At 43.6% G+C, this 14,985-nt stretch overlaps 1 protein-coding gene across 6 annotated transcripts in view; it reads right to left on the bottom strand.

Moving 5' to 3' along the window:
• The window catches only part of lic (dual specificity mitogen-activated protein kinase kinase lic), a 54,002-nt gene extending 39,447 nt beyond the window's left edge, over positions 1 to 14,555 (bottom strand). The window contains exons 1-3 of one of the 6 annotated variants that reach the window (XM_069331947.1): positions 14,415 to 14,555; positions 3,144 to 3,186; positions 1,783 to 1,849 (exon numbers count right to left, since the gene is read on the bottom strand). In XM_069331947.1, coding sequence (XP_069188048.1) covers positions 1,783 to 1,849; positions 3,144 to 3,150 — 74 coding nt within the window. In that variant the 5' untranslated portion in view covers positions 3,151 to 3,186; positions 14,415 to 14,555. Of the gene's footprint in view, positions 1 to 1,782; positions 1,850 to 3,143; positions 3,187 to 12,781; positions 14,016 to 14,171 lie in introns of those variants that run through there. The other 5 variants (XM_069331951.1, XM_069331948.1, XM_069331949.1 and 2 more) reach the window with 5 other exon arrangements.
• Positions 14,556 to 14,985: the final 430 nt, after the last annotated feature.

Here is a 14,985-nt window from a genome sequence, read left to right as displayed (position 1 = left end):
TGACTATTACACTTGTCAATGATACCAGTCTATAATTAAGGGGGTCTTCCCTGCTTCCACTTTTGTAGATTGGAACTATGTTAGCCCTTTTCCACACATCAGCCACAACTCCTGTATACAGGGATGCCTGAAAAATCAGTTGAACGGTGTCGTGCTTGTCGTGCTTACACGCGGCCCCGCAATGTCGTGCTTACATGCGGCCCCGCAATGTCGTGCTTACACGCGGCCCCGCAATGTCGTGCTTACACGCAACATGTGGTGATATAACAATTTAAAGGCGTAGACAGGGAAGTAACTATTGTTATAATCTAAACATCTACAGTATTCATTAACACTATCGCGCACCCCACGAGCGCGGCGCAGACTTTGACGTCATGGCCCCAATGGTGCGTGCGAGCGTGCAGCGACGCCTAAATGTGTATACTCGTTTCAGTTTTCTCACCTTAATTCTGGTGCTACATCGTTCGTTTTGGTATCATTGTGTTCGCAATTAAATTCCCTACAGGCGTGTATAAATATAATGTCCAAAAGCCTGGCGTGACTCCCAACAGCAAAGCCTAAAGTCGGCAAAAGTTACCTGTGAGCACACAAAATCAGTAAAATGTGCATACTCGTTCCATTTTTCTCACCTTAATTCTCATGCTACGTCGCTCGTTTTGGTATCATTGTGTTCGCAATTAAATTCCCTACAGATGTGTATAAATATAATGTACAAAAGCCTGGAGTGCCTCCCCGCAGAAAAACCTAAAGTTACCCGTGAACGAGCACCAATTTGTATACTGCAACCTAATGTGTATACTCGTTCAGTTTGATTACACCAATTTTCGTGTTACGTCTTTCATTTTGATATCAAATTGTTCGCAATAAAAAGGCGCGCATTTTAAAACAAGTTCCATAATAATAGAGCAAAAACTGGAATTTACACAAATATTTTAATTCTGGAAGCTCATCATCACAATTTTTTTTTTTTTTTTTTTTTTTTTTTTTTTTTTTTTTGAGATATATACAAGAGTTGTTACATTCTTGTACAGCCACTAGTACGCGTAGCGTTTCGGGCAAGTCCTTAATCCTATGGTCCCTGGAATACGATCCCCTGCCGCGAAGAATCGTTTTTTCATCCAAGTACGCATTTTACTGTTGCGTTAAACAGAGGCTACAGTTAAGGAATTGCGCCCAGTAAATCCTCCCCGGCCAGGATACGAACCCATGACATAGCGCTCGCGGAACGCCAGGCGAGTGTCTTACCACTACACCACGGAGACCTATATTTATATCTATATTCTATCTATATTTATAATTATTTATATCTTTCCAGTGTTCTGACATAAATTTTTGTTACATCTTTCATTTTGATATCAAATTGTTCGCAACGTAAAGGCAGGCATTTTAAAGCTAGTCCCAACATAATAGCATAATAAATAGAATTTTAACAAATATTTTAAAATTTAGACCAAAAACCTATTTATAATCATATAAGTGTTCGGACATCAAGTTTCATGTTACATCTTTCATTTTGGTATGAAATTGTGCGCATTCTAAAGGTGCTTATTTTGATACTATCCCTAGGTCGATTGGATAAAAAATGAATTTTATACAAATATTTTTGTAGTGGACGCGAGTCGTGTCCAAAGTTAGGACTCGGGAGAAAAATAATGGACGAGAGTCCGGTCCAGAGCGACCGATAGTGTTAACAGGAATTAATGCAATTAAAGCTAACAAAAAATAAATGTTTACAAAACAACAAGATGGTCACATCAACGATAACCGTTCACTATTACTTACACTGGTTGAGGTGCTTGATTTTCCACAAATTTAAATTTAAGGTCTGGACCTTTCCTCTTCGGTCGTCCTGTGGGAAAGTATGGCAAAAATTAAAAGTATTATCTTGCAAGCACCCAGGTAGTGTATATATAAAAAAAAAATTAAATATTTTTGTCAAATATGGTCTTGACAACTGCTCTTTTTTAGCATCCATAAAATTAAGACAGGCTTCAGAAAGAACTTATGGAGATATGCAACATACTGTATCTCAAATCATGGCACTTTAGTCAATCTTTTTATGTACAGTTTATGAGATTGAAGCACAGCAGGGTAGTCCAAAACTATAATAACCCTGGGTTGAGGACGACCTTGAAGCACTTCTGAACTAGTAAACTGTTTAGTAAATACAGAATTATCCACCTTAATCAAAATAAGGAGATACAGCTCTCAAAGTAGACATTTAGGTGCTTTATTAATCTGGGCCATGCACCATATGGGTACTACAGTTTCTGAAGGGGGGGGCAATGTACCCACATGTTTTCTAAATTTCACTTTACTATTTGGAAACAAGAGTACAAATGATGTACAGTATATTCATATTTTTTCTAAGGAACCTGAATGAATAAAATTTCTGTGAATTTTCATAAACTGTTGTATCAGTACAATTCCTGGTTATATAAAATGCACAAGAACACAATAGATTTGGTTAAATCCTAAATAGGAATCACAGCCACATATGAATAAACTATTATTCATGCATTTGCTGTTTATTGATGGATCACTGGCTTCCCCCCCTCCCCCACTTGGAGAACATATTTCAACTGCATTAGAGACTAATAACTGTTGCATCAGTTAAAATGCCCAAAACTCTGCATGTAATTAGTGGCTTTATAAAATATACACTTATTGCACCTACTATGCAAACCCTATAATTTAATCCTTTTTTTATAAATAAAATATGTTGCTGTTATTGTTTAAAAAATTCTTTATGGTATTAAATCATGGTGGAACATTACAAGCAAAGTTTCTTCATAGTATTTGCACCTGAGCACCCATTATTTATTGGGGACCTGGATGTAAATCAACTGGCAGAGTGTTTTAGGCAAACTTAATACAGCACAAACTGCCAAAAATAAACAACAGAAACATCACCGAGTCAAATTTTTATAATTGTTTGTTTGTCTGCCTGTAAGAGCTTTGTCAAATTTTAAGACACAGGTAGACTTGGTTTACACTTCCCTACAACACTTGAGAGAACAGGGTTGGCAGTAACAGCACCCTATTTGAATCAAACCAGACCCTCAAAATCATTAGAGAATACACTTGAGCTAGTATTCCATCCATTACAAATATGCCACAACACAAAACAAATTTTGACTTACCATGCATGGCTGCTGTTTATTTCTTCTTGTACAGTACCAGATTCTGCAAGAGAGTAGAAGTGGTTATTGGTTGTTAGCTTTCAAACTTACATCAATATTGATTTTCATCAGTCTTCATATAGATAAGTCAGAACTATCATTAATAAGTACCATTGTAGTAAAAACAATGAAATAAACTTTACTGATGTCTTTCAGAACTGCAATACCATGTACTGGACAATATACAACAGGGATCAAGATCATGGACAGAATAAAAATAGGAGACAGTCACCACATACAAAACTGTAATGAGAATTGACGAAGTTTGAGGAATTTATAAAATCTGCTAAGAAAACATAAGTGTCTAAAATTGTGAGTGAATAGGTTTTTAGCAAACAAAGACCAGTAGATGGATGAAATAAATCAGAGAGTCATTTTGTAAAACCACCAAGATCTTCAAAATGTCACATGATAAAGATTTGTAGGGAATGCAGGACATCATAGGCACAGCTCTCATCCTCTAACTAGTCACATCCTAGCACACCACTAGGACCAAGTGGTGTGATGCCTTGCTTTAAAGTCAACAAACATTAAAGTTAACATAGAGAGTATCACATAAAAAGTATCATAATTACTGTACTGTACAGTGTATGTCAGTACTGTAATATAAATTTACCACAGATGCCATTCCATACATTTATACTGTATCATCAACCTACCACAACTTGGAATAACTGAACAAAATATATTAAATCAAATTCTCTTTCATTAAATATTAAAGCTCTACAGGGGTAAGATTGCAAGTTATAAGTCTGCTCCAAGTAAAAAGAATTAAATGCAATCAATGAAATGCCTCATTTTGGTGGGTCCTTGGTGGCTCCTTGTTGCTAGCTGCCAGGTTAGTTCCACACAATTTGAGTCACAGCAGGCCCTTGTGAGTCATTAAAAGTTTATCAGAGACCAAGTCAAAATCTGGCCTCTTAATAGAGGCACAGCGAGCAAAGGATGCTAGATCAGATGAGGAGGAGAAACGTCGCCGTCTCTTCACTTTCTAGTGTGTGGTTTGGTCAACATACTAGATCACTGACAGAAAAAGCCACCAATAAGGTAGAGGGAACCAAAACAGGGAGATATGTAAATAACTCTGAAAACAATTTAGTGTACTTGGTAGTTAAGTCATTAACCTCCATTAGCAGCTGTCAACCACCACATGGCAGCACAGCAAGCTACTGGCTCAGCTGGAACAATTACCCAGTCATGCATGAGCCAACCAAATGCAAAATCAACACACTTGGAAGAAGGGAGAGTCCAAGGACCCCACCAGAAAGAGGTGTTTTATTACATTCAACGCTGGTTTTCTGGGAGGGCTCTGTTGGTTCCTCCCTGTTGCCATCTCATCAGAGACCAAAATACAGAAGGAAACTCACCAGTGGCAGGAAAAAGCAGAAGCCAATAACCTCTGTAGGAGGGAGATTTAGTGATGGGTAACTATCCAATACCACACTAAACTTTGATTAGTGAACCAAACTGCTGAAAGAGGGAGAGCTGCAAGTTAATGCAAAAGTTTAGACATAAATATCAAAGGGCCAAAAACCATAGCATGGCTAGCAAAAAACCAGCGTTGAATGTAATGAAACGCCATTTTCTGGGTGAGTCCCGGAGGCTCCCCGGAGCTATCCCAGGCTGATATGCTAATGTCAGACTTTGGCATCAGTCATGTGTATGGAGTTCTTAGGCCTACCGGGGACCACGGCCAGAACCGGGCCCCCTCAGAGAGGCAAGGGGAGCAATGGCCTATAGAAGCCCCCGTGAAGTTGGAAGCAGTCTATGTCTGCCATCGACCGGAACAGGCACCCAGAAAGGTAAGCGCCCCAAAACAAACCCCTATTCTGGTTAAAATTGCTACCTAAAACCGAACTAGTGGATAGAACTCCCCAACCGAAAACAAGCAAACTAGTGTGACGTCACACACTGCCGCGCCGCTGTCTGCGCAGCTCCCCCCTCCCCGGGAGGGGGAAGGGGGAGCCCCAGACCCCCCTCCCCGGGAGGGGGAAGGGGGAGCCCCAGACCCCCCTCCCCGGGAGGGGGAAGGGGGAGCCCCAGACCCCCCGCGCCGGCTACCCACACCTCAGTTCTTGAGGCTGGATGTCAAAAACGCGAAAAACCGCCGACCGGAGGGAGGGAGGGATGCCGGGGAGCCTCCGGGACTCACCCAGAAAATGGCGTTTCATTACATTCAACGCTGGTTTTCTGGGGGGAGCCCCGTCGGCTCCCCGGAGCTAACTACCCACAGACAGAAAAAGAGGGACTTACCCGGGAGGCGGTCGTCGCTCACCCCTCAACTCGAAGCCGAGACAACTGGCTGCAACCGCCGACCCAAAGCAACACAGGCCCGACGAGGCCCAGGGACATTCACAAGGTAACGAGCAGCCAGGACCCTGTTCGACCGCCATTATCCCCGCGCCCGAATATCAGACCAAGACATATTCCCAAAGACGGCAGCAAGAGCCGCGAACTTACGAACGTCATGGGCACGGGGATAGACCGCAGGCTGGCTGGACCTAATAACCCTGCGGACGACCTGAGAGACCCGAACCCGCGAACAGGGAAGAAGGGAAACCGGATCAACCCACAGCGCGTCCCCGGACACAGAAGCTGTGGCGCGCAAATAACGGCGAAGCGCCGCGATGTCGGGAAATACAAGCTGAGCAGCACCCTGCACCCCTACCAGTGCAAACTGCCTCTTACCTGCCGGTAACAAGGGAGAACAGAACACCCAAGAGCCCAACAGGCGGCCGAAAAACCGAAAGGTAAAACGGACCAGCAGAGGCAGACCCCGAGGAGCCTGTGGAAGGTGGCCCCAAGCCCCAAGGGCAGTACTTACAGGGCACCTAGGGAAGGCAGCCCTAGGCGCATGCAGCCCGAGTACTGAAGATAACTCCTGGCTCTCGCACCCACAAAACTAACACCACACGCAAAGCACAGTGCAGTAGCGACACCGGAGCCAGAGCACACGACCATCGCCTATAGCATCAGCCTCAAGAACTGAGGTGTGGGTAGCCGGCGCGGGGGTCTGGGGCTCCCCCTTCCCCCTCCCGGGGAGGGGGGAGCTGCGCAGACAGCGGCGCGGCAGCGTGTGACGTCACACTAGTTTGCTTGTTTTCGGTTGGGGAGTTCTATCCACTAGTTCGGTTTTAGGTAGCAATTTTAACCAGAATAGGGGTTTGTTTTGGGGCGCTTACCTTTCTGGGTGCCTGTTCCGGTCGATGGCAGACATAGAATGCTTCCAACTACACGGGGGCTTCTATAGGCCATTGCTCCCCTTGCCTCTCTGAGGGGGCCCGGTTCTGGCAGTGGTCCCCGGTAGGCCTAAGAACTCCATACACATGACTGATGCCAAAGTCTGACATTAGTATATCAGCCTGGGATAGCTCCGGGGAGCCGACGGGGCTCCCCCCAGAAAATGAGATAGCAGGAGAATCTTGTCAGAAAACAATGCCAACCTAGAGCAAAAACTAGAGTGAAGAGATATAGGAACCCCCCATTGACCCCAATCCAGCGGAAAGCCATCCACTGTGAATGGGGCCACATAATAAGGATGCCACCAGTTCCACACCGACCCAAGAAAGAGGTCTACCTAGGGAAGCTCCAGCTTCGACACAGGACCAGAAACCATGCCAGAGAAGACAGACTTGAATTTCCCCCCACCCCCTTTCAAGGAGGAATCCCTTCCAAGAGAAACCCCAGAACAGTAGACAGCAGATCCCTGATGGGAAGCACCAGCTCAACTGCATCTGTTACTGTCATGGAAGGGGTGCCACCCCTGGAGATGACCCTGTCACCCACACACCAGTACCAATCCTGGACTCCGAAGCCCAAAGATGCTTCAGAGCGTAGACCAATGGAAGGGAAAAAGAAACCTGGTGGACAACACCACCTGGACCTGAATAAGAATGAGACTGGGGAGCAAACTTGGAATAAGCAAGCACCACCAAATGCTTCACCACATCAAAAAATCACAGTTAAATGTAATGAAACGCCTCTTTCTGATTGGTTCTGGTGGCTCCCTAGTGCTTACTGCCTGGCAAGCTCCACCCAATTTGATTTATGCTAGGCCCTAGTCAGTCATAAATAAATCTACCAGGGCACTAGAGCCAAATTCTGTCCCCTCTCTATAGAGGTGTAAAGAGCAGGGAAATGTGAATCATCCTAACCAGAAGCAGCCACCAGAAAGGACTGGGGAAGTCAAAACAGTTGACAAAAAGGTAAACAAATCATAGAAAATGTAATAGCAAAGCCACAAGATTCACAAATCACTTGATGATGAAGCAATTCTAACATTAGTTCCACCTCTGAACCACCAGGAATTGTGCACTTTTTATCTTGAATCAATGTTGACAAAACCTCCTCCTCCTCCTCCCCCCCCCTTCCCCAACCCAGTGATATACAGTAGCATGGAAAACAAAAATTCCCTAAATTGTGGGAAGTGAGAGTCCCAGGAAGTTCCCTGGACCCCACCAGAAAGGAGCATTTCATTCAATGTTGGTTTTCTAGGAGGGATCCTTTATTGGCTTTATGCCATCTAAGGGACGAAAGTACAGTACTTCACAAACCCCTGCAAATTATGACAAGCTTTGAGTACTGTATACATAAAGTACTTAAGGAGTTTAAAGGCATGTTTAATAGTGGTTGCTGATATAAAACACACATTAGAGCAGCTGAGCACACACATACAAAGAAATAATACAGAACACTTAAATTCCACAAGAAAAGATATCAGCCTTCAAGTCTCTGGAAGCTTGCTGCTAGGCAGCATAATGGTCGTCACAATTCTGACATTTTTAAGTGTGATATAAATACTCACTTCTTATCCAAATACTTGCATCCTGTATGTCACGTGAGGCATACATACATGCCTTAAGTACATCCTGTCCCCCCTACTAGTCCAGCTATTTGGGAGATTAATAATAGATAGTTGCTTTGTGCACCAAGTTTTAAAGAAAGAGATAAAGAAAGATAAAGAGAGAGAGAGAGAGAGAGAGAAAAAAAAGAGAGAGAGAGAGAGAGAAAAAAGAGAGAGAGAGAGAGAGAGAGAGAGAGAGAAAAAAGAGAGAGAGAGAGAGAGAGAGAGAAAAAAGAGAGAGAGAGAGAAAAAAGAGAGCGAGAGAGAGAGAGAGAAAAAAGAGAGAGAGAGAGAGAGAGAGAAAAAAGAGAGCGAGAGAGAGAGAGAAAAAAGAGAGCGAGAGAGAGAGAGAGAAAAAAGAGAGCGAGAGAGAGAGAGAGAAAAAAGAGAGCGAGAGAGAGAGAGAGAGAAAAGAGAGAGAGAGAGAGAGAGAGAGAGAGAGAGAAAAGAGAGAGAGAAAAAAACTAAAGAGAATGAGAAGAGAGAGGACGAAGAGAAAGAGAAGAGAGAAAGAGAAGAGGAAGAGAAAAAGAGAGGGCAAAAGAGACAGAAAGAGATGAGGGAGGGAGAAAGAAAGAAGATATGGGGAGGAAGAAAGAGAAGAGACAGCGAGAGAAGGGAGAAGGAAAGAAGAGGCGTGGGGGGGGGGGAATAGAGAGAAGGGAGGAAGAAAGAGTGATCAGAAGGTAGGGAACACAGGTAGATTGGTGGATGGAAGAAAGGGTGGGGGGGTTACCAAGAGAAAGAGGGGGGGGGGGGGTTACCAAGAGAAAGAGGGGGGGGGGTTACCAAGAGAAAGAGGGGGGGGGGGGTTACCAAGAGAAAGAGGGCAAGATTCAACCTCTTTTTTTGGCTTAAAAAAATATATATTTGTTTGTATATGTGAATACATACATCAAAGAGATCAAAGAGCCAAAGCTCCACCCCTGCAAGGACATCTAGGTGAGTGCATGGTGATAATTATCCATGCCTGCTGAGCTGTTTCCCAATAGATGACTGGGTGATGTTACAATGGGAAATGAAGAGTCTGCTGCACCCCCTTTGCTATCACAGCAAGAGCAAGTCTAGTATTTGTACCACCAAGAAGGATGCAGGAAGAATTAAAGCATCCAAGTCAAATACAGTGCAATATCTTGAGGTTATCTCGAGATGATTTCGGGGCTTTTTTTTTTTTTTAGTGTTCCCGCGGCCCGGTCCTCGACCAGGCCTCCACCCCCAGGAAGCAGCCCGTGACAGCTGACTAACACCCAGGTACCTATTTTACTGCTCGGTAACAGGGGCATAGGGTGAAAGAAACTCTCCCCATTGTTTCTCGCCGGCGCCCGAGATCGAACCCGGGACCACAGGATCACAAGTCCAGCGTGCTGTCCCGCTCGACCGACCGGCTCCCAATGATTGCAATGTTCAACTGACTTAAGTGTGAGAAGTCCTGAGAAAATGGAAAAATTACTAGCAACTTGGCTGAAAATGTAGATTCGACAGAGGGGTACCATTTAATTTTAGTATTATCTTTACCAAGGCCTTAAAGACACAACACCAATGCATGAAGGTGGTTCACAAACATAAGTAAATTATTTTTACACCAGCAACAGTTGGTGTCATCAGTTTACAAAGCACCAACAGTTTTGTGATGTTAAGTTCACTGTTTAACCTGCAAGTGCTGATGTAGCAGCCATGACCAAGTATCATACCCTGAGGAGCTGAAGGATACTATTGAAGCTGGTGGCTACACACTGCAGCAAGTGTTTAATGCTCATAAAAACTGGGTTAAACTGGAAGCAATCTCAAGAGATAAAGTTCCCAAGTTACAAAGTGTCAACAAATAGTGTAACTATTCTCCTTTGATGGAATGCAGAGGGGCATTTAAGTTTAAGTCTCCGCTGAATTACCACTCTTAATTCCAGTTTCTTGAATGTCATTGTCATACTATTTTTCCAGTGCAGTGAAAAGAAATAAAGCTTGGATGATAAAAGTATTCTTTGATGACCACCTTGTCCATGAGTTCGGCATCGAGATCAAAAGCTATTGCCATGAAATGAGCCTTCATTTTAAGGCATAGCTCATTTTGTATTGTGCCCAATGACTTTGAGTTGACTTACCAGACCTTCACCCAAATGTTAAGGTCTTGTTTTTGCTACATCAACACCACCACAATAAAATTGATTAGGATGACATTTGCCCAGTGTGTACATGCTACAGACGAGTTACTAATACATCAGAATTTTGGAAGAATTGCATCATGAATGCTATGATGGGCACCAGCAAAGCACGAGATGAAGTGAAAAGCATGACCATGAATGGCTTTTGGTGGAAAATGTGGAAGGAGTGCATGCATGACTCCTGAGGTGTGTTACAGCCTCCAAAATTGCAAAGATTGTGAGACTTGGTCAAAGGTTTGGAGAAGGTTTCAATGATTTGCAAGGAGAGTACATAAACTAGTCAATGACCCCATGAGAACAATGTCTGTGGAGAATTTGGTGCAGCTGGCAGAGAAAGCAGAACAGAATGGGACCACTTTTAAGATAAACAGATAACAGAAGTTATTTGCAGAAGTCAACAGGGTGATGCAAACTGCAACAGAAATGGATCCAAATTATGAAGGTAGTTTGCAAACTGGGATGGTAAAAAAGAATGCTGCGGCTCTTTGCTATGAAATTTTCCGGGTGAAGCAAGAGTCTAGCAAGGTAAACTAGCATTAAAGATTATTTTAAGCCCATCACACCAGTTAAAGGCACATTAACTTCTATTGCTGCCTTCTATACAGCAACACGTGTGGTTGACACAGTTGATCAGATGTTGAAAGAAAATGTGGAATGATAGCCCAGAACAATCTTTTATCCCTAAAGGTATCACTTTCCCAGCCAGTCAGTAGATGACAATGACACTGATATGCTTGCAAAGACAGTCTGTAGAAAACCAGTAGTAGAAATTGATATGGGCGTTTCAATTAAATATTATGATAGATATTGCGAGACATTCACATATGGGACTAATAGAGCAAGAACTCGGCAATGTGATGTTATAGTTGCTAGAATTCACCTGGAATATAAACGTATCTGGCAGCTTTCTCAAACCCCAAATGTTGAGTGCACAATGTGTCAACTTCGTGAAAGAGAAAACATGCACTCCCTTGAACATTATATTGTAGAATATCCCATATTGAGTAACTTTTGCCCTCCTGGGCTGAGGTATGCTGAACTCTGTAACTACTATATGAGTACTGGAACACTTGATATATTGGACTTGTACCCTAGATTGACCAAGTAATGTATCAATTATACAATGTATGTATGTGATGTAACTATATAACCTGAGCTCGTAAAAGCATCTTAATCACCTTCAGTGGTTAAGTTGTTAATTGCACACTAGTTTCTCTACCAGCTATCTCACCCTGTCAGAGTAAAATCAGACAAATGTATGTGTGTGTATATATGTATATGTGTGTGTATGTACTGTATGTGTATAAAGTATATGTGGAAGCTGATCAGAGTTACGTTTCACCTTTGTAAATGCACATTAATGACACTATGTAAAAGATACATCAAACACTTTATGTAGCATACATAAATCTGTGTATCTATGTATTTACATATGTAGCCTAGCCTAGCATTCTAAAAGCACTACAATCACCTTCTGTGGTCGATTGTTCAATAAATCCCTGAACTGTATGTTTGACAAATCTCTCACCCTGTCCATGGAGGACAGAAGAAAATGTATATATGGTGGTTAGCATTGTAAATGTGTGGCCACATCTGTGGTACAAAATAATATAAAAAAAGACAGCAAACAAGTCTGATTTGGATGACATACCACCCTACTGCATCCAACAGGTTGGTACACTCCATCTTCAACTTACATAAGGCCTACAAAATTAGTTTAAAAATCATTCCTATAATACTTTAAAATTACAGTACTGTATTTTGTAATGTGATCTGATCTCAGATTCCCATTGGTTATCACTGAAAATTGCTAATATATATTTATTTATTTATATACAAGAAGGTACAGTACATTGGGTTCATGAAAGTACAGAGACTTGTTTACAGAGGTTTACATTCTTGTAAAGCCACTAGCACGCATAGCATTTCGGGCAGAATGGGTTATATGCAGTCTAAATCAGGCTCAAATTTACCTACATTCTTGTGTCTTATGAACTTTTTGGATTATGTTTTAAATTTGAAGCTGAAAAGTACAAGAAAATTAAATATTAATGTTAAAAGATATCTTGTTGAGCAAGAGCTTGGTAAGAAGTGAACTTTTGCAAGCTTTTTGCAAAATCTTTTGCACCCTATTTTCATCTATAATACAGAACTTTTAAGAATGACCTGCATAGCATTAATCTAGGAATCTAACCACATGACAACTCAAGCGCAGCTTTTATTGACTGTGTGTGTGTTCCGTGTTACATGGTATAGTTGTGGGCATGATATTTACAACCTAGTGTAAATCAGGAAATCTGCCTTGTGGCTGACATGTTGCAGAGAAAAAGCTAGTAATGAACACAGCCAATATTACCTTGGGTATAATGTGAATTTTAATATTTAATTCATGGTGTCAAGGGACAGGCAGCTTGAGTGTATTTATACACATTAGGGTTATACTGAGGTTCCCTTCACAAGGTCAAATTGACCTTCCCAGGATGCAACTCCACAACAAACTTGGACGGTTAGGACGCTCAATCTCCAGTGTGCTCTCCCAGCCAAAATGTACTCCCAACACCAGGGAAGACTAAAAGCCAAAAAACAAACAGACCTACCTTGGGTGAAAACCACAAGCAAGGAAGCCCTCAAGGGAAGCCAGCCCCAAACACTTCAGAGAAGAGAAGCCAAAGAAAATCTTTGGGTGGATAATAAGGACTGACTGCCCACCCTAGCCTGGGCCAGGACATGTACAGTACAGTATTTAGTACTACATGCTCATCAGTTACATTGGTGGCCATCACCTGACACTAGGCCCCACTGCACCAACTGATCCCGACACTTTACACACATAACCACTGCACTAACTTGTCCCGACACCTTACACTCACGACCACCGCACTAACTCATCACGACCACCACACTAACTTGTCACGACACCTTACACACACGACCACCGCACTAACTCATCACGACCACCACACTAACTTGTCCTGACACCTTACACTCACGACCACCGCACTAACTCATCACGACCACCACACTAACTTGTCACGACACCTTACACTCACGACCACCGCACTAACTCATCACGACCACCACACTAACTTGTCACGACACCTTACACTCACGACCACCGCACTAACTCATCACGACCACCACACTATCATGACACCTTACACTCACGGCCACTGCTGTAACAACTCATCCTGGCACTCAGCACTGCCATAATTCATCCTGGCACTCAGCACTGCCATAACTCATCCTGGCAACCAGCACCACTGTAACAACTCATCCTGGCACCCAACACTCAAGATGCCACTCAGCACTGCTGTAACAACTCATCCTAGCACTTGGCACCCCATAACAACTCAACCTGGCACCAAACACTCAGGATGCCACTCAGCACCCCGTAATAACTCATCCTGGCACCCAACACTCAGGACACCACTCAGCACGTCCCTAACCACTCATCTTAGCACCCAACACTCAGGATGCCACTCAGCACTGTCGTAACAACTTATCCTGGCACTCAGCACCACCGTAACCACTCATCCTGGCACCAAACACTCAGGACGTAACTCAGTACGGCCCTAACCACTCATTCTGGCACTCAGCACGGCCCTAACCACTCATCCTGGTACTCAGCACGGCCCTAACCACTCATCCTGGCACTCAGCACGGCCCTAACCACTCATCCTGGCACTCAGCACGGCCCTAACCACTCATCCTGGCACTCAGCACGGCCCTAACCACTCATCCTGGCACTCAGCACGGCCCTAACCACTCATCCTGGCACTCAGCACGGCCCTAACCACTCATCCTGGCACTCAGCACGGCCCTAACCACTCATCCTGGCACTCAGCACGGCCCTAACCACTCATCCTGGCACTCAGTACGGCCCTAACCACTCATCCTGGCACTCAGCACGGCCCTAACCACTCATCCTGACACTCAGCACGGCCCTAACCACTCATCCTGGCACTCAGCACGGCCCTAACCACTCACCCTTGCACCCAACACCACTCAGCACGGCCCTAACCACTCACCCTGGCACCCGGGGCGAGGCACTTACTAGTTATAAGAGTGCCACATACCCCATGCCAAGCCTCGCTGGCGGCCACAAATGTGAACCCTGGCGGGGGAAAATGTCGGCCGCCGCGGGCTCCACCACCCCCCCTGCAGCAGCAGCAGCAGCAGTAGTAGTACACAAGGCAGCGCGCGTCATGAGGCAAGTGGAGGCAGACTCACCTGTGGCGAGGCTGACTCACAGATGACTCAGGGGGGATGACTCACGAAGGCCACACGGACCCTCCACGACCACTCGGCAGACAACAGCTCCCGGTCGCTTACCCACCACTACCGCCCGTCCTCTCCACATCTCCACTCCACAATAACAACCTTGAATTTATCCATTAATACTGACTTTATTTACAAAAAAATTGACATTTACAAACTGTGTACCGTTTTTAAATTGGTATTTTAAGGGTAACGTATATTTTGCAGGTGTTGAGAGGCAACGAGTTTTTTTTGCGGGTGAGAGCTTAATGTTTATCAAAACAAATATGTCATTCATAAATGGCAATAAAATTAATAAAAATTATTTAAAATAAATTACATTTAACTACGATGATGAATAGATTTGATACAGCAAACTTAATGCATATATTTATATGAAGGACTCCAGATAAAACTCAGAATCTTATCAGACTTACATTGGGATTGAATGAATTCTTAGGCAACTTAACCGAGTACGTATTGAGGGTAATGTTTAAATGACCATAAATAATAATAGAACTCTAGCTATGGTTGGAACAATAGA

The sequence above is a fragment of the Procambarus clarkii genome, chromosome 26, assembly GCF_040958095.1.
Source record: "Procambarus clarkii isolate CNS0578487 chromosome 26, FALCON_Pclarkii_2.0, whole genome shotgun sequence".
NCBI lineage: Eukaryota > Metazoa > Arthropoda > Malacostraca > Decapoda > Cambaridae > Procambarus > Procambarus clarkii.
The sequence above is the reverse complement of the archived record's forward strand: the minus strand, read 5'-3'. Positions and strand labels throughout refer to the sequence as shown.